We start from the raw sequence: 21,140 nt of genomic DNA on the forward strand, positions 1-21,140 counted from the left end.
GAGAGGTGGTAGTAATTCCTTTTCGTAAGGCCATGGTGCAACTGCATTTTAGTAATGCTTACAACTGGGCACTTTTGTTAGTGAAATACACTGACAGGAATTCAGAAAAGGGCAATAAAAATGATTCTGAAGTTGGGGGAATTTGGTTATGAATAAAGAACCTGTTTAAGAAATACAAGGCGGGGATATAAGTAACTAATTTCAAAATCTATTGTTGGAGAGGAAGGTTAGGTATTTGAAAAGGTACATAAATATATGCTGTGATAAAGCAGAGAGCTGTGAAATCATTTCTTAAGAGCAGTAGTGGAAGCCCTGCCTCTCAGACAGCCCAACGTGGACTGTGCAGAACTAATATCCATAGTGTGATTTTTCTCTATCTTCCAGCTTTGATTCCTTGCTGTATTTATATATAATATATATTATAATTATATATAATATTTATTATAATATATAATAATTATATATATTATAATATATAATATTATAATTATATATAATATATAATTGCTTATAGAATGGGCAGCAGGAAAACTGATCCAAATCTACTGGATTCTGACACTGTCTTAAGAACAGCTGCTTCGTGGATGTGTTTGTTACTATCTGATTGAAGTGCTGTGTCTCTGATTTCATCTTTTGTATGTAGAATGTTATCCTAACAATGCAGAATGTACCCAAAACATTGTCACTGCAAAAATGGAGTTTCTCACTGAGCTAAGCTCTCCCCTGAAACTCTGATCACAGTGCCATTGCTCTCCCTCACATTGTATCTGAAGTATGTAATATGTAAACTGCTTTGGTTCAAGTATTAAGGCATTTTAGATTCCTCTTTAAAGGATTTGCTAAACTTCACATGGTATTTTTACTTCAACCTACAGTGAAATACAAAGAATTTAAAAACACGTCAGGAATAGAAGAAAAACATGCATTAACCACTGCAGGTTTCTTTTTGAAAAAGCACTTTTCTGTAATAACCAATTCCTTTTCTTTTTTTTTTTCCACCAAATGAAAATGTATCATCACAACACTGAATTAAGGGTCAGGGAAAACAGCATTGGAAAGAAGCTGGATACACTGAAGATACTCAAGACGGATGGACCAGAACCTCTTGCATCCATACCTGTGACAAAGGAAAAAGGTATGGGTTAAATGAAACCATGAGTTTCGTCTGTCCCAAATTAGTATTCTTTCTAGATACTAAGCAAAAATTTTATTGTAAATTTTTATTTCTGACAAGCAATGAAAATTTAGAATAGATTTACCAAAACTACAGTAAATATTGTAAAACTATACAAATGCCTTGCAAAACACTGAAACTGTACACATGATCCTTACTTTCAAGGTAATACTAAAAAAAAAGGTAAAAAAAATCTAATGTTTTTAATACCAATTTACATTATAATTTACAAATTCAATAGAAGGAAGTTTGTCATGAGTAAGTGCATGAAAAACCGTTAATTGCTTTTCTTTTTATTACCTTATTACCATGCAACATACAAGTATTCTTTTTTCTCCCCATCAGTAAGTACTGAATTCCTGCAAAGACAAGCTGTGACAGCTGCTGAGTGTCAACTACACATTTAGTAATGATTCACTATGCTAAGGCAGAGATGCATCTGTACTATGGCCTGTATAGAGAAGGTTCTGTCATTGGCTGGGGAGCCTATATAAGTAGCAACAAAATAATACTCAGTTTTAACCTACTAGCTAGCCTGGGAATCAGGATCTGATCGCTGCTAGTGCCATCTCCACCCTCCGTTGTTGCTTTTACTTCTATAATGTAATCTTCATTAAACTGGAGCACAAGTTCAGCTGTTGTCTTGTCTGTGTTCAGCACGTTCATATTGCTCTGACTGATGGTCCTGTACAAAACCTGCAATACAAGCAAAGAGCTGTAGTGTGACATATCTTCCAGTAGGACCTGCCCTGCAATTTATATTTGTTTCTTAGAAACAAGGTTTCAGTCTTTAAAAAGATGAGGTAAGAGAAAAGATCTGATTTTTGATTAACACATATACTAGGGCAGAATTGCATTTAAAGAAAGAAACAGCAATCAAGTGCTTTTATTCTAACTTTAATAAAAAATGACACAATGTATAATGACAACACATTATTCATTATATATTTTATATAATTTGTTAGTTATTATGATTATTATTGTTATTATTAAATAATGTAATATAACAGGTGGTGAGTCACTGGCACAGGTTGCCCAGAGAGGCAGTGGCTGCCCCATCCCTGATAGTGTTTCAAGGCCAGGTTGGATGGGGCTTAGAGCAACCTGATCTAGTGGAAGGTGTCACTGCTTATAGCAGGAGTTGGAAATGGATGAGCTTTAAGGTCCCTTCAAACCCAAACCATTCTGTGATTCTACTGACTACAAATGAATAATATATTCTGTTGAGTACCTTAATGTATTGTTCTATAAATCATCCCACTGTTTGCAGTCTGTCATTATCTAGATCAGCTTCATATCACCAATATGTAGTTTGGGAAGGAGGGAACTAATCAGTGTTACAGACTATGTTGCACAATGCTCCCCAACTGCTTAATGACTATTATGTCATGAAACTTCACTGCATTCTCTGTGGCTTATGTAACTGGACTATGTAAAAACATTCAGTAAAATTAACCAGGCTTTATCAAAATTCTGCCTATCCTTGTGTACTTAGCAATGTTTGTTACGCATACAGAACCTCTAATTGTTTTGGGAGACAAAGTATGCAGTTTGAGACTCTTCATGGTGTGGTTTTTGGGTCAGCTACCATCTATGAAACTAGATGGCTCATCTGAGCTGTAAACATGTTGTTCTTGCCCATACTACTCAGAACACTGTATTCAGATCTCCCGCATAACTCTTCTATGCAGGAAGGTATCATGTAGGCTCCAACTGTATGCAGCTCTTGAAGAACATTCTTGCTATTCTCATATTAATTACTTGTATGTTTGTGCACCAATCAGATCTGCAATAGATGGAGCAATGTATCAAGATGATGAGCATGTCCCACAGTAGGTAAGAAGAAAAAAGTTTAGAATATCAGTTAGTTAAATGTGGTACTAATAAATATACTTGGCCAGCAATGGGAATTATACCCATCACCTAAATTTTGGATTTATTTGGTTTCTTTCAAAATATTATACACTTGGATACATACATGTTACACATGATAAGTATTGTTATACGTGTTCTGACAGTCAACTGTTATATATCTGGATAAGTGGAATCTCAAGAGCTGGCAACCAATACCTGCAGCTCCCAGTTTTGTTTGTGTAAGGAGAAGGTATTAAGTGTACCAGTAATGGTAAAAGAGCCACAGCTTGTGAGACACTGTTAGAACATGATGTATAATCTATAAAAAGGAGACACTACTGAAGTGGTTTAGATGTGGTATTGTGCATCCGCTGAACTTGCTGCCTTGAAAAGAGACAAGAACAAGCAAATTGTGGATTGCTTTCAGATAGTTTTTGGGTCTGTTTCACTTACCTTATACCCAGTCACTTCAGACTCATTCTCCATAGCTCTTACTTCTTCCCAGCTGAGGATTACTCTGGAGTCGGTGACATTCCACACAACGTTTCCTGGCGGTTGACTGGGTGCTTCAAATACATACATAATAAAAGCATGACTTTAATTTAATTGGTATCAGTGATATATTCTACAATAATACAATAATATAAATATATGTAAATATATAAATAATATAAAAATAAATATACATTAATATATAAATAATAATATAAATAATAGTTGAGCTAATTGACTGTTACTGCATGTCAGATGCAAAAGCAACTCAAGGGCAGCCTTTGTAAACTTTCTGATTCAGAGATTACATTAAAAAAAAAAAACAAACAGAAGGAAAGAAAACCAGAATGGCACATAGATGTTATTTTTGAAGTTGCATTATCCATTGATGATCCTTCATTAAATACAGCCAGATAAAAGCATGTATCTTAAGACATGGCTGATCAATTAGAACAAACTCTAATGAAACTCAGTGATGGTAAGAGACAATCTGTACCTTTAGTATATTGCCAAGAATAAGCAAATACTTCATAATAAATTGTTAGACAAATGTAGTCTTAGTGAATATTCAAATCTACACGGTGCTGATTTACTGTAACATGTCTCTAATGTAAAAAAATTCTGACAGATTTTTTTTGTTCTTTTAACTCGAGGCGTGATTTTGATATGCGGTTTGTACTATTTCTGTACCTGCAGTCTGAACAGTAGTGGGCTTTGTCCAGGTACATCTATTTGGGTGCTTTTGTTCATTAACAATCTATCTGAGACTGTAATTTGCAAGGGAGGTAGCATGCCTTTGGCTGTACACTTTAAAATATCTTGAAGTTACCTTTGCCTTCCCTGAAAGCTTGGCTAATATGAACCTCTTAAGATGCCTCAAGTTGGTTTCCCAGAAGACGAGGGTCATTTCAGTGACACAATCAATGATTAAAATCTTTTCTAAATGCATTAAGGAAAACAATTTACTGTTGCTGTCACCTAGTGGAGGCAACTGCTGCTTAGGTGGACTGTGCTACACTTTGATGCTTAAGGTTCCAGCATTTAACACTGACTGGTTTTAAACACCCTGTGCATGTTCTTATGTTGTTTTTATATTTTCCCTCTCTCTTTCTCCCCCCACCCCCCCCATTACTTTAAACTCTTTCCTACAGGTAGTTCCCTACCTTCTTTCCTTGAGTAGTCAGATCAAAACCCACTTGATTATACTTCATAAGACACAAAACCTTTAAGAGTGAGACTTAAAAGAATTATTCTAAGTCAAACGACCACTCACAGGTATTTTTTTCTTGCAGCATTTCAGTTGTTCTATATATGAAATAGGATTTAACTTGATGCACTAATAGCCACTTTTTGTAAATGTAAGTAAGTTGTTTTCTACTTTACACCTGAGCATTAAGTATTACAACGTATATGAATAGTTTTCACACTGAGATATTAAAGCTGAATTTCAAAAGAAATGAGTCATTCTTTTAAATCCCCAAAATATTAATATGGTAACTCAGTGCCTGTAGCCTGGTACAGAATGATAACAAGTATCATTCTGTCACTAAGGACTAAACCGACTCAGATTAACTTACATTATCTAGAATTTAACTAGAAATTAACTAAATTCTAGATTTAACTCAGATTAACTTGCATTATCTAGAGTTTATGTACATGTATCTATATATCTAGTTTATATAGATACAGATATCTAGATATGTATAGCTTACATTATCTAGAGTTTATATATACATTTTTATATCCACATATAAACTCTATATGTCTAGATATATCTCTATATATACATATCTATATCGAGAGATATCCAGATATATATTTGAGTTTATATATATATAAAACCTCTATATAGTGTAAGTTAATCTGAGTTCATATAGTCCTTAGTGACACAATACTTATCATATTTAAACATACATGTTATCATATATAAAATATATATATGTCTAGAGTTTATATATAAACTCTCTCTATATATCTCTAGATATATATAAGAACTCTAGATTTAATTCAGATTAATTTACATCTAGAGTTGATGTATATAGATATATTTATATACATATCTTTATAAATTCTAGATATAGATATCTAGAGATACAGATCTATATGTATCTATATATAGCTATATATAGGTATATAGATCTATATCTATATAAATAGAATTTATATATAGATACAAATATAGATATCTAGATATCTATATATACCTAGGTATCTGTGTCTCTCTCTCTCTATATATATATATAAAAAAACTAGGTAAGTTAATCTGAGTGCATTTAGTCCTTTGTGACAGAATGATACTTGGGTTTTGCATATAATAATATTTGATCAAATACCTTATTTCATAATACTGAGGATGTAACTACTTTGGTAGAAGGATTTTAATGACTATTCCAAGGAATTTGACCTTTCAGACAGATTTAATTGTAGGTTCTTGTGAGCCTGACAGAAATACTTCAAGATTGATGACCCTGATTCTGAGCTGTATTACAATACAACAGCATACTGAAAATATTTCCATTTGTAGAAAAATTAGTGTAGCCTTTGACAATCTGTTCTTTAGCTGAATTTCTCCTTAATAATAGTAAAGTTGTGATGCTTCAAGAGGAAACAATGGACATGAAGGATTGCATTTCAAAAGCCATGCACTAGAGAACTTACAAATATGTTACAAAACCCTGAAAAATTCAGGAAGAAGTTTCTGGGTTTTTTTTCCTTCCATATAATGTAAATTTTTCTTTTAAAATTATTTTAGTCACTACAAGAACAATAAAGGGTCAATGCAGAAATTCTGGATCTTACTTCAGCTCCCAGCTCAACTGGCACTGTTGAGTTTTACTTACTCTTCTTGCTTAAGTCACAGAGGGTAGAAAATAGAAGACCTGCGCTGGATTCCATTTTGTAACTACCTCTAGTCTGTGTGAAAATTTAGGTCACTTACACATATTGTGATTCATATTATTTTTCATTTCCCAGCAAGTGCTAACACACCTTTATGTCTCTCTGCACTTGAAATTCAAGATACTTACGTGTCTTTTTTGTGGTAGCATTTACTGTGGTGCTGAAGGGACCTGCTCCAGCACTGTTGTAAGCACGGACAGCTGTGTAGTACGCTAAGTTGCTCTTCAAACCTGTTATTCTTACTGATGTCTCGTTCCCTGCAGCTTTTACTCTGTTTGAAGATTCTTCTTTTTCACCATTATTCCAGTACCTTACCTAGAAATATAAACCAAAACCATGTAAAATCTTGCCTCGAATGGACCATTCATCCACAGCACTGCATTTGACTCCTTTAAGTGCATTTTTTTCTCAGCTGAAAAACGTAGAAATACATTCAAAGTTCAGAAATGTTTACTGTGTAAAAAAATAAATTCTTATCCATCTGCTTCTCACACTTGCTGCTCTTTTAGTGTGACAGTAGGAAAAAGGAAACTGGTATGTTAGATGCTACTTGAATGAAACAGTGACAGGAGGAAAACCATTACTTTATCTTAAAAAGTAAACAAGTTAAAACTGTTTTGATACAGAAACCTGTACCTGACAAAATAGTTTCTTTGGAAGTAAATGTAATTCTGAAAGAATGTCAGTTTGAAAATACTGTTAGACAGACACATGGCTATCGGCACAGAAAGCAAAACACAATTTCATTCTGTGTTCTTTGGTTTCAAAGATACTTGGAAGAAAGTACCTTCCTTCTGGGTGTAGGTGAAGCAGTAAGGAAGTACGGTATCTGTTAATTTATTGTAAATTTGTGCTGCTGTCCTGCAGCCCGCATGACCCTTCTGGCTCTTTTAGAAACAGGAGTGTGTTTTAAATGCGCTTACCTCATAGCCAAGTAACCTTCCACTACTCATCTTCCAAGGAATGGCCGTCCAGGAAACCTCAATGACTGAGGATGACAGACTGGTTGCAGATACACCGGAAGGTGCTATGCTAGGCTCTGTATTCAGAAATCAATAAATGAGAGGTGATCAGCAGCACTGGTGACTGTGGAAATAAACATATCTGTATTCAAACTGATCTCATTTCTATTAACTTGCTGGATTCTCTGATGGAACATCTCAGATTAAATATCTGGAAATAAATCAATCAATCTGGTGATAACTCAATCACATACCTTCTTCAGCTGAAAAAACAGTGGTTACTGAACTAAATGGTCCTTCTCCTTTATTGTTATAGACACCAACTTTGACTTCATATGGTGAAAAGGGCAGGATGCTTTCATTCCTAAAAACGTATCTTGGTGTGTCAGGAGAGGTGACCACAGTCTGTATCCACGTTGTGGTGCCAAAGGGGCGGAAGGCAACGACATAGCCAAATCCTTCTCCATTTTGTAACTCTTCAGGGATGGGCTGTGAGAAAAGCAGCAGAGGACATTAAATCTGTGATACAACATCCAGCACTGAACATGTTTGGCAAAAAGGAAGTACTGACAGACAAACATACACGATAGTAACCAGATTCTGGTACTGCATTTGGGATCTTGCACATCAGCATGTTAGCTCTGATACTGCAGAGCAAAATGTGCTCCTTTGAACCTAGCTTAAGATTTACATTTCAGTATGAGAACAACTTTCACATATATTCCTTGTTTTCCACTAAACAGCCTGGTTTAAGACACTCTTCAGTAATGACAGTTTGTTGGTTTTTCAATTTCACAATCCACAGTTCTTAAAAAATGAATAATTAATTACTGAGTCAACTCTTACAGAATCCTTTATATAGTGGCTTATAATTTCCTCTGATGTGATAAAGACTAGATAGATAGCCACACAGTCAATGTTAGTAACAGAATGCTTAACATTTTTTTAACTCATTAAGACAGGGATACATAATATAAAGTACTATCTGATTGTACTAGCTAACACATACAGACAGAGTTAATGGTAGGAAAGCAAGAACTGCACATTCGCCCTCAAAAGCATAATTTAACCTTTGAGCAATACCCCCCTTCTTCTTCTGCCCCCTTTTAGCATTAACATTTGTTTGAGAACAGAAACAACCTCAAACTCACTGAATTCCCTACCGATTGACACCCAGCACACTAACACCTGAGAGAGGGAAGGGAAACGCACACAGCTCACAGTACAGAATGTTACTGAGCACATATACATCCTAGCTGGGAAGCTGCGGGAGCCAGGGAAATTCATCATTTAAGAGTTCAAATGAAAACAACTATTCTCTGAAGGAACTTGCTTGCCAGAAAACTTACATCCCATGTTATGACCAGTTCAGACCTGCTGCCTCCTCCTCCACTGACTTCCGAGGGGGGAATTTCAGGAACTGTGAAAAGGAAACATACAACTGTCTACACAGTGTCGGTACAAGACATGACATGATATCATATAATGTTAGCCCGGCAGTACTTGTATTGCTTCTACAAATGCAGGCAGGGTGGGCAGTCCTGGAACACCCCAGCCCTGTCCTGCATTCCTCTTGCTGCTCTCCACCACCTGGCAGGCCGATGCTTTCCTGAGCACTCAAAGAACGTTACTAGCTCACAGACTATTCCACTAATGCTTATGAACTTCTAGAAACTGCAGGCCTGCTTCATTTTTTAATAGAGTTAACTTATGCAGAGGTATTGGGCAATGGCCTTATTCCAGCTCCTGGGGTTTTAACTGATGTGTTCTTCTGAGCCACCTGCTTATTACAGGGAAGGTGTACACTGATCAAACACTAGGAATGAAAAAAACCCTATCAAAATTAACCTCTCTCCATCTATTTATACCCTCAGACTCTGCAGCTCTGCCTGAACTGACAGGCTTTGGCATACTAAATACAGTTTAAATGTATTTAGATGTTATGCTTCTGTGATGGTCAGTAATGCAACACAAACTTTCCCACAGCTAAATGGAAAAATCACGAACAAACTGGTTACAGGCTTTTATATTCAGTGTCATTTCCAAGCTTGTCTGCAAAGAGCCAAGATATGAATGCTTTATTTTGTTAATATTCAAGATTCTTGAATTAAAAGCAAATAAAAGAACCCACTAACCTGCCTCTTCAGTTCTTACTTTTTCTGAGGGTAAACTAGGTTCTCCACCTCCTATTTTGTTACTGGCAACTACACGAAATTCATATTCAACCCAAGGATTTAAATCCACTACTGTGGTTGTGAATGTTTTCCCATCGATCACATCTGGGACTATTGAAAACAAAAAGAAAGAAGAAAAAGAAAACTAAGCATATAGTGTCCTTGGTCAAAAACATTGCAACAGAGCCTGTGACAAGGATTGTGTTTTACCTGTTGTAACTCGCTGCCAGCCAACTGAAAAAGGCGTCCTTGCTTGTATGGTGTAAGTGGTTACCGGGCTGTGATTATCTGTGCCTTCTTGCCAGGAGATCTGAGCTGTGGTATCAGTTATTTCATCCACTTTCACGTGTTCAGGGGGCCCAGGTAAGCCTAGACTCAGATTGAAAAACACATGGTCTTTTGTAAAGCCAGTACCCTGGAAATCACTAACAGAGCAGTATAGATTGCCATTTTATCAGTGCCATGGGAGGAAGAAAACAATTCAGCTTGGAATAAGAACACTTGTAATTATTGTTTTACATTCGCTAAACTTAACTCTGATAATCTAATTCTGAAATACTCTGAACTGCAGCACAGGCAACAGAGTTTTGTTTTTTACCAGAACCTTTGTTCAGCATGATCCCTCTATGTTCCCTTTAATCTACTAATACATCTCTGCAGTCCACCGATTTGTTATCTACAGCTGCTTTACTGTACAATGCACTGGAGCAATTTTTCAGCACAACATCTGATCAGCACCCTGAGCAGCAATTCTGTCAGGCAAGCTTTCTATTGCCTTATGGAAAATGCCACTTCTGGGCATCCTGGCAAAAATGTCTCCAGCAAAGACTGAAATAACAGCACATCAGCAATTAAAAATATCTGGCATATTTTAAAATATCCTGAATAAGTGTCAATCATATAATGTGCTTTTTCAAAGACCAAAGCTTTTCTTTTGCAATGCAGCTGTATCATCAGCAAAGAAATCTACGGTTCTGGCTTAACTGTGAGCATTCCAGCTCCCAATGACAAGGAGTAAGCCTGCATTATATGCTTTAAACTACAGCGTGTCCCTAGGACAAAGCCTCTCCAAGGCTGTGGCAGCTGTTGCCCTATTCCGGGCAGGATTCTGGAGTCACCAACCCCAACGGTTCAGTCTGCAGAGGCAGCAACTCACAACTTGCTCACAGCTGCCAATACAGAGTTCCCTCCTGTCAGTGAGGAAAGATGTGTAGTCAAAATTATATCCTCCAGCTCTTAGTTTCTCTGGGAAAAATTAGGCTTCCAATTAAAAACTGAGCTACAGTTCTCCCTAACTGCAAGGCAGAATGATATAATTCACAGTCATTCATCAGTAATTCATGAATTGGGTTTGCAATCTGCATCAGTTGTTTCTGTAATCTACAGTATAAAAAAGTTAGAAAATATGATTCATGGTAACTGAAACTGAAATTTACCTCGTACGATAAGGTCTGCTGCAGATGCTACGCTATCCACTTCTGTCTTCACCATACAAACATATTTTCCACTATGTTTCAGCTGGATGTTTCTAATCATTAAATCTCCCGATGCACTCTGTTGAAAAACACAGTTCTGATTAACGTAAATGTACTACCTTGTAATTTAATATTAACATTGTGTTTGTAAATCGAAAAGAAATCAACCAAAAATGTGGAAGATAAAGTTGCTCAAAAATTGCATTGGCAGACAGCCTGCAGGATAGCAGGTTATTATCAGCTGCTCCATGGTACTGTAAGCATTTGCCTTACAAACATAACATAGTATTCCTCTTTTAGGCGAGAAGCAAGCTACATCATGGTTAGCTCATACTGGGAAGGCACCTACTGACTGCTATTAGGAACCATGAAGAAAGTCAGTGCCCTGGGACCAGCCGTTTCCCTCAAAACCCTAAGGAAGAGAAAAACCTTGTTTCTGTGACCGTTAACCAGTTTTTACTTCTAGACAGAATTTGCATGTCTAGTTATCACAGATTTTTAAGGAGTTCAAATGTGTAAACGGCAAAGCTGAATTTGGTCCATTCCCACAGGCTGTTGCAAGCACATCTTCATTTACAGGTTGTACATTTTAGGCTAAATTCCCCATTTTATAAATCTAAAGTTCTATTCTTTGTTCTTCATGGAATAATTAATCTTTGGTCATTTTTTCCCATTGACTTACTTATGTCATGGCATATGGTTGATCTCCTGAATGAAGGGAAACATCCATAAAACTCAAGTGATAACTGTAACTTCATATCATGTTAAGGCTACTGTATACTATTTGTTTCCTTTCAGACGAAAATCTCTCAGATCTGAATGTTAAAAAGTTTGGTTGTTTTGTTGGTTTTTTTTTTATTTTTTTTTATTTTCTGGAGAAGCAGCATTTCACCTGAGGACAGAACCCTGGTTTGTGGGTATTTTAAGCTACTCCAGCCACATGACAGATTCTGGGGAGCAGAGTAGTTTGGGAGAAAGGGGAAGACACGAATCTGGAGTTTATTTTAGTCTTGGAAAAAAAATAACCACCTTTCCAACCATCTGATTATTTTTCTTTGTTTAACACCCATTATTTCAGCAGTACAATGCCTCACTCTGTTCAACACAAGCTGAAAACAATTCTGCCTGATCCCCTTCCCTGTGTGTATAAACACAATGGCTGGTCTGTGAAAGCACAGATGTAAGTATTTGCAGGACAATTGAGCAGTGATTGTGTACAACACATGAGAAGTTGGGTTGAAGGCAATTTAAAATCCATCTAACTAGATTGGAAGTGGATATTCAGGCAATGACCAACAGCAGCAATGCATACTCACAAGCAAATCATGTTCCACACAAACTTACTTTAGAAAACCAATTCTAAAACAGCTTCACAAAGGTGACTGTCAAATAGAGTAATTTTACTGGAAATAAAACCCCATCAAAGTATTATCACTGCATTTAAATTATTTGTGGATATTTTGGGGAAGAATCCCAAAGTACTGCAGAAAACACAGAGACCTGCAGCAGCAAAAAGCTCCAGTGTAGCCAGCACCCTCACCTCCCATGGCTCTGCAGACCATCAGTGATATCTGCACTCCTGCCTAGCCAGACTGAATCTCTGTCAGCATGGACAAGTCCAGGTGACAGTACGATCACCTTCCGTTCTCCACACTACACAGAATACAAATACAGAGAAGCTCACGCAGTATGAACAGCTACTGAAATTCCTTTTGCTCCTCCTGACTGCGTAACAACCTCAGCCATTGCTGGGCTCTATGTGCAGGTGATAACCTGAAACAGTTTAGAGGCAGTCTGTTCAAAATTTGGCATCTGCTTGGCTTGCCATACTCTGTGTGTAAATCACGTGTCTAACAAAACAAGAAACAACCCAAAAAAAGAGCAGTTAGACACTGTTACATCCTATATTTTTCTGACCATCTGGAAGACCAGGTGGTGGTCCCATAACATTTCTGCTAACTACTACATGTCAGAGACCTCAGGCATGCGTGACAGGGACTTCCAAGACATCACTACATAGAAATCTATCCACTGAAAAACTATTTTCCTTTAGCCATGTCTACAACCAAGAAAGCTGAAGTTACTTTTGCAGAGAGATTCTCATTTAGCAAATACACACAGCAACTATTGGAAGGGTTAGAATATATTTATACTTACTTACTTACTATGACCCACATATAACTCCAGATGAAATTATTCCACTGACCCCAATGTGATACAAAGCCCATAAAATGTTTTTGTGGATCTCTTGGTAACCTATGAAGTTTTCTGCTAACAAGCTGCAATCCCTCTTTACACAAATAAGAGTTTTATGAAAACCCTATAACATCTATATTCCATTTCTATATGTCCCTTATTACAAACTTTCAAGTAACATGTTCTAGATGCAGAGTTCTGAGTCAGGCAATACTCACCCTGGATTTTAATTCAGCACTCACTGAGGATTTGGGGGGCTGTGGTGTGTGGAAATGTGGAAAAAAACCCCACACCTAAACATGACTTTGATTTGGAATTATGTCTGTGTTTGTTTTTAGGAAGAAGATGGAACTTGTAGTGAGAAAAAGCACTGCATTTTCCAATCAGCTTTTGAAGCCTTAATTGAGCCAGTAAAACTGTCACAAGCCAGGTTTGGGTATGTTTTTAACCTTCCCTATCTAATATTACTATTTGTGTACACAATCAGGGTACCACTGGGGGGAAATATTACTAAATAAATAAAGCCCATGTAGCAATACTGGGAGGTAACGGGCTATGAAATCAGAGCGTTCCCATTACAACATGACAGATGGTCAGTTCCTAATTCCCAAAACATTTCTGTGAGAATGTACATGATATATGAATATCTCATGGCTCCTACAAGGAAATCTCATCATCTCCACATGCACTTATACATAATCAATTGCAAACTGCAGAACGCTCTGTGCATTTGGTGCCTGCTGATTAAATGCTAAATCTTCCGAGGTTTTACAGGCAAAAAGAGTTAGGTGCTGAAATGTCAGTTTCAATGGCAGTAGTGTCTAACCCACTGCTATTCCTCTATAGCAGGAGAGGTCTTGCAAGAATATGTGAAAGGAGACTTTATGAAGGCTTATAATGGCCAGTTTCATGCTTGTTTTGTTTTCACTTGGCCATGGCTTTTGCTGTGCAAGATCTTTTGTTGTAATTAATTTCATACTCTTGATACATCCTTTGTCTGTCTTAATGGTTTACTTCTCATCTTTTCATGTTTTGATTAGAAGGCTAAATTCTAAAAACCACTGATGTCACCCTACCTGTCACAGCATCTCTGCGCTGGAAATACTTAATGAGATATATGGCTTCTCACCTTGGGAGGCTCAGGCAGAATATTGAGAGATACAATAGTGATGCAAGTACAGGAAAAATAAGGAAAGATGGGATGGTTTTGTTCAGGTTTAGGCTGAAGTTCACAAAGTCTGTGTCAAGTGCCTTAATTTCTCAGTGCTGTGTTTTATGTGATCTTAGGGAAAATCATGTGGGGTCAGATGCAGAAACAGAGGTAGGAACTTATAATACATCAGGTCTATAATATCAGGTTTCTGAACAGTAGGTTATGGGCAGCAAGCTAGCTCAGAGAATGATTTCCCTCCAACACAAAAGAAAATTCTACAGGCCCAAGAGAGGAGAAACATCCTATTCTACTGCGATGAAAAAAGAAAACAATCAAGCCTTTCTATGCTGAATACATCCATAAGGCAAATGAAGAGAAGGTGTTTGCAACTCACCCCTCCAACCTTCTCAAAATGGGAAGCGTCCTTCTTGAAATCAGTGAGCGTTCCATTGAAATACCAGGTGAAGCTGATGTCCAGTATAGGATCATGCTGAACCTGGCAAGGCAAGACGACACTTTCTCCGACAGTGACATCCATGTTGGAAGGTGCCAAAATAATCCTTGTTGGCTCTGTTGAGAGCAGAAATATCAGTTACTGGATTCCTGTACTGCTGAGCTTTGATTGCTACTAATATCCTACCAAGTCCTTCAAATTTGATTAATGACAGTCACTTCAAATTATGCAGCTGGGATATAAATGCTGCTGCCTGACCCCTCTTGTTGGAGCATTGTGTCCTTGCACATTTACCAGCAGGAGCTACTTGACATTGAAAAGGCAAATTTTGACCTGCTATGTACAGGCCAATATACTTTACAAAGCTAAATGCACTGTAACCCACAGCAATGAAACTGCTATTCAAGAGCGTGTGTGGTTCTCAGCAGCATCACCCACATTTTGGGGCAGGAGCTGTAGCAGCAGCCACTGGGAAGGCTAAGAAGTGGGAGTGAGAGAAGGAGTTAATAAAATCTGGAAACTAGAGGAAATCCACATAGGGTACAACACATTAAATATCTGGGTCTATATATTGCATAGAACATAAGTAGAGTCATTAAGAAAAGCTGCTTTTTATTCCAGAATCACATTAACGAAGAATAATGTCAAGAACCGTAAATACTGTAAATAAAATTTAATTCTAGAGCTCCTTTGTACATAATTCTATTATTTGTATAAAATGGGACATGAATCATTTAGGAGCAGAGTCTGAAAATGTGAAGCTGTTAATTCACTGAACAAAATAACTCTGTTTGGATCTATGAGATAAATAGGATATGTAATGCAGTAGGATATCAGATCATTCTGAGTTTGGAAAATCTTTCAGATATTCCAGTCTTTAAAAAGAAGATAATGAGAAAAAGAATTCTTCAGCTAAACTTCACAGTCTACTGGTCCAGTATCTCAGACAGCAGCAAGTAATGGATGATTTATAGGAAGGGACAAGAGCCCCTTTGAAAATTATGTATACAATTTGCTTTTGAAAGACTTTCTATTTTACTGCTAATGGAGTCCTTGAATGCTCCCTGCAGCTGGAGTTTCCACCACATCTTTTTCCATAAGCAAACAGCGTACAGTTCCTTTGGCCTAAACAGATTTTGGACTGGAATACAGAATTACCTCAAATATTTTTTATATTCCCATATTTCCTTTCCCTAACAAATTAAAAATGCCCCAGACTTAAAAAGCACAATTGCACTATTTAGTACTTAGATAAGGGAGAGAAGGGAGGAAAAGTCTTCAGAACTTCCTCACATCTAAGACGTACCTTTTCAAGGAAAATCCCTCAGTCTCTTTCCTCTCAACTAATAAAAGATTTCTAACAAAGATCTTCTTATCTTTTTATATTGTTAAATTTGCAACTTCTCAATCTTTACTTTCCACCACATTTAGTATCATTTTTCCAATAAGGAAACACAGACTCTACACACACAATTCTGCTGCAGAGTTTGCAGTTCAGTTTACATCACCTCACAGATGACCCTCCGTTCTGGCTCACCTACCAGTAACTATTAAGTTTGTTGAGCCACTGGCTGTTCCAAACTGGTTTGTTGCCAGGCACGTGTAGCTTCCAGCATCAACTTTGGTCACGTTGGCTATTCTTAGTCCTCCATCCTTCAATAACTTGATTCTACAAAATTATGAAAGGATTTTTAAAGTTTCAGCATTGGTTTGTAGACAAAATACTTTATTCCTCACACTGCTACACAGGTATCTGCAACTGCGTCAATCACCAACCTGATGGTTGGCAATCTAAAATCCATCTGACTAGATTGGACTGCACGCCTTGCCCAGTAACTTGGAAATAATCGTTTGCCATTAGGATGATATACAATACAACTGTTCATAAACAATCCACATTTCACTTTTCAGGATTCATAGATAAAGCCTAGCTCTGACTGCACTGAAGTCAATCGCTCATTTGCACAACTGACTCTCTAGACTAGGATTCTGCCCAAGCAAGTACAAACTCCATACTTCTTTAGAAAGCAAACCGAGACTTCACACTGCTGCAGACTTCTATCTCAGTTTACCAGCTATGCTGAGCAGGAGTGACCTGCAGACATCACAGAGGTATGCTTTGTGGAAGGACTGGAAGGAAAGAGAATTCCCTCCACCCTACATAGACTCTGCCAGTGAAAGTCACGCCTAACAGACAGATAGCATGGGACAAACAAGAAAGATGCTTAAAATGTGGACAAAATAAGACCCACAGTACTGACACAGACAGCAGAGCATGACATCCCAACAGCAGAGATGACATCCTAGACAACAGCACTGGAGGATTGCAAAGGTAAGGCTAATATGACTCTCTCTTTCCCTATTTCCAGACCTCCCATCTGTCATATCCTTAGATGCAGAGCCTTCTACCAAGTCTTCCCTAAGATAACCAGGAGCAGCTATATAACTAACTGTATATAAAAACATCCAGATTAATTAACCAAAAAAAGTAAACTTTTTCCTGATACACCTAAGTCAAAAGAGCGTCAGAGCTTCTCTCTCAGAACCCATCACTCCATTTCAAAGGCACCAAATGAATCACGGTGAGGCTATTATGTCAGTTCCCTAAGCATTTTAGCTAAAAGGTATTTTGGAAATGCCCCAGACACCCACATCCAGCTACACAGAATCAGCAGAACAGCTAACAACATTAACACTCCAGGCAAACCTCTAACCACATTAGTTGCAGTCTTACACAGCTGTCAGAGTAACTATCAGCTGAGAAGGCAGCAAATGCCACAGAACGTAACATTGCCATCGTCCCATTCTCAGAAGAGTCAGGAAGATTTCACCTTCTCACTTGCATGTACTTCACTATTAACCTGCTTCTGCATTCAGAGCAAAATTAATTAAATACACACTCCTGCTGCTTTTTGTAACATACTTGAGGCAGATGAGTATTAATGGATCTCCATCATTGTCCCAACTGAGATTCAGTTCTCTATAGTTAAATATGTACTACAAAAAGCAGGTGGGGAAGCCTACTGTGTTAGGTGGGAGCTCGGATCACTGCCTTTCTTCTTGAGGCTTGTCCCGAGCCTGGGAAAAGCAGCAGCCTCACTTGAAAACAACAGATTCCTTCTGATCTTCATGCACTGTAACTAACAGTCCAGTGTAAGCAATTCTCCATATGAAGCTCCACATGTGCTGTGGTAGCTGATGAAGGGTAACAGCTCGAAACTGCTGCAGGGCAAGCCTGTGAAGATGTGCAAGTAGCACAGCTAGGACAGCCCTGATGAATGCACCATCTTAAAAGTTAATTGCATTCCTAAAATAAAAGTTGGCCCCTAAAAGGTATATGCTTCAGTAAGCTGCATTGCCATTAATTATTTATACTGGTATATTATAAATAATACAGTGTTGCAAGGGTATTTTTTTTGAAATAGCAATTCAGCTGAATCTGTATTTCAGAGAATGATTAAGCTGGTAAACAAGGGCAGCAGCACATGACTCAAGTTTGATGGGTTCAGTGATCTCATCTTTCACCCTTAACTTCTCTGATCCTCCAAAGCCATGCTCACTAACTGCAGATCACACCAGTGGGAGTCTATCATGGCTCTGTAGTTATGCTGCTCCCTACCCTTAACAGCAAGTTCACCTAACCCTTATAGCCATGGAGAGTGCATTTTACATGGCTTCCTTCCACAGCTGCACTGCTGTTTACAATTAAACATCCTCTAGGTATAAATGCAACTTTTAGTTGCTTTTCTTAACTATTTTGAATTGAATTTTGTATTCTCTTAAAAAAAGGTGTCGCAACACTTCATGCTGTAGCTGAGATCCACTTCCTCTGGGCAAAGGTGATGCAATAATGACATTAACAGATGCAAATTACAAGATGTAACAAGTCACCTGTTAGAGCAACAGAAAAAAGCATCTTATGTGGGGGAGAAAGAGTTATAAATACATGGTTTAATCATTTGCATTTGAAAGCAACCATCTTTGAATCTTCCAAAGTACTGAGGTACCTGAGCCAACATGGTGGTGTTTGAAGCGTATTTGTGATGTGCTTCACCAGTCTCAGCACAGCCGACCTCCCTCAGGCTCATTAACTTACTTTAGAAAGTACGTAATATTTGGCTGCACTTTATATTAGATGGAACATTTTAAATTAATTAAATCTTACCATATGGTTTATGAGTATTTTAAATGTGTTGGAGACATGATTAATACACTGTACAGGTAATTATAATGACATCTATAAAAGGTGTTAAAATATATCAGTTACTGTTGCAAGCAAGCTACTGAGTTGGTGGACGTTCTAGCTATCGGTATGCTTTGCAAAACCTTGTATTGCAACATCTACTTTGAAGCAGTTTCCAGTAGGAAAAATGCAAAACCAAAGAAAACCCCAACAGTGTTGAGAAAGCCTGAGATCAAACAAAGGAAACACCGGGATCAGGGTATAGACCAGAAAATGTCTATGTTTATGTCTATTGTTTAATTAAACCAAATCACATTTAGAGTTCTCTGAGCTATCTGCAAGTGTAGCTTGCCTAAAATAATTAAGCAACAGGCTTATTAAAACCAAAATATAATTACGAATCAAGTTTTCCTGAAATTAAAACCGACAAAAAAGAACCCAAACAAACACCCCCCCCTGCCAAACCAACCGCCAAACCAGTCCTAGAAAAAAATATTGTCAAAATAAAATCTTCGCTGGTAAATTCCAAAGGGAAATGCTTTACTTTTTCAATTACAAAACAGTGAATGCAGCGCAGAGCCTATGAAAACACTAAACCCAGAAACGGCTCTACCCCTCCTGCTGAAACATTAGGCAAACCGAAGCTTTTAGTATACTTAAAATTATTAGGTATTCACACACTGTGATAAAACAGATGTACTGTGGCTGGCCCGCTGCCAGGAAGCGATCTACATCTCTTAAAGAAACTAACACATCCTTCGGTGTTCCCCGTATCTGCAATCGTTTTTTCCAATATATTTTGCTGAAGGCCAGCAATTCTCAAGCTGAATTCCATTTCCAAAACCTGCACATTTTTGATGCACTGGCAAACGGCACAAACTTTCAGCCCTGTAAACCAGAGATAATTGATGGAGTAATGCTTCGGCACATACCCATTTGCACTACTGGAGACTGATTTAGGACCTGTTCAGTCATCAGATCAAATCATTAACAAAATCATCTCTCCCTAACTCGGAAGCAAAATAATATTCGAGGAGATTTTCTCCATAGTCAAAGGGATGGCATAAACTCCCCCTCCCCCCCTCAACTAAAACCTATAAGCGCCAAATGTCTCAACTCATGCCCATGCTCTTTGAGAACGCGAAGAGGGATTAACCAGCTTCAGGGTTCCTGACATGAGAGGCCCATGTTGGTGTAATTATCAAAGTCTTTCTGTCCCACCCAAACTGGAAGAATGTATTTTGTATTACAGATCTTCCAGACAGCTGAGGGACTTTGATAGGGTTACACTCTCCATTAATTCTGCACAGTCTGTCAGGTTTTATTCGCGACACTGTTATTTGTTATTAGTTACCTTAGTCATAACTGACCACGAAGAAATCCAACTGTGAAATGAGTGCATGTACTTCTCATACTGATAAATTGTTTTACTATTGTCACAACCTGCACCAAATTTTCATATTTGCAGCTACTGAAACGAGTATTATCTGGTACTAGACAGCAAGTGGTGCTCCAGGATGTCAATCCAAGATTTATCAACTTTAGTATCTGTAATGTACGAGTATTCAAGCTATTCTGCATTCGCTGTCCCATATCCACTGGTTTACAGAGCAGGGACCTATCTGTAGGTTTATATAATACTACCTTACCAAAATCCTGTTAAATTGAATTGTTAAGTGCAGTGCAACCACATACACTGCTAAGGACCAGAATATGTCTCAGGATCCAAGACCACAAGACTGTCACTTGAAACTTGGTGTCATTAATTAAACTGTTAATGAATGAAAACTTGTTCCCATTGACAACGCCTTATTACTAAAATAACAAATAATCAAACTAAGTAATCACTGCCTTTTTTATTTGACAGATTATTCAGCAGAAAAGCCAAATATTTTAGATCCTTATTGATATAAGGACAAAGATACTGCTTTCCAGTTCATAGCACTTCAGTACAAAGGAGCAGTTGCAAAGTGGGGTGAAACTGCCTTTTATGTATCAATCAAATTCAAACTAAATTAAACCAGATTAAGTAACAAGAAAGTCAGGGGAGGGGGAAAAAAAGAAAGCTCCCATTGAAGTACTGGTAAGTAAATGCGTTAATTCCCACAATACAGCATTTCAAACT

At 37.6% G+C, this 21,140-nt stretch overlaps 1 protein-coding gene across 1 annotated transcript in view; it reads right to left on the reverse strand.

Annotated features, from left to right (window-relative positions):
- Window positions 1–1,016: 1,016 nt before the first annotated feature.
- The window catches only part of LOC308225188 (contactin-3-like), a gene marked incomplete at both ends in the record, with an annotated part of 77,412 nt that continues 57,288 nt past the window's right edge, over window positions 1,017–21,140 (reverse strand). Inside the window, 12 exons of the mRNA XM_080625754.1 lie at window positions 1,017–1,117; window positions 1,702–1,870; window positions 3,482–3,594; window positions 6,547–6,733; window positions 7,342–7,457; window positions 7,635–7,869; window positions 8,730–8,800; window positions 9,516–9,665; window positions 9,765–9,923; window positions 10,991–11,108; window positions 14,773–14,948; window positions 16,374–16,501. Coding sequence (XP_080481880.1) covers window positions 1,017–1,117; window positions 1,702–1,870; window positions 3,482–3,594; window positions 6,547–6,733; window positions 7,342–7,457; window positions 7,635–7,869; window positions 8,730–8,800; window positions 9,516–9,665; window positions 9,765–9,923; window positions 10,991–11,108; window positions 14,773–14,948; window positions 16,374–16,501 — 1,723 coding nt within the window. The remainder of the gene's footprint in view (window positions 1,118–1,701; window positions 1,871–3,481; window positions 3,595–6,546; window positions 6,734–7,341; window positions 7,458–7,634; window positions 7,870–8,729; window positions 8,801–9,515; window positions 9,666–9,764; window positions 9,924–10,990; window positions 11,109–14,772; window positions 14,949–16,373; window positions 16,502–21,140) is intronic.

The sequence above is a fragment of the Psittacula echo genome, assembly GCF_963264785.1.
Source record: "Psittacula echo genome assembly, chromosome: 9".
Lineage (NCBI taxonomy): Eukaryota > Metazoa > Chordata > Aves > Psittaciformes > Psittacidae > Psittacula > Psittacula echo.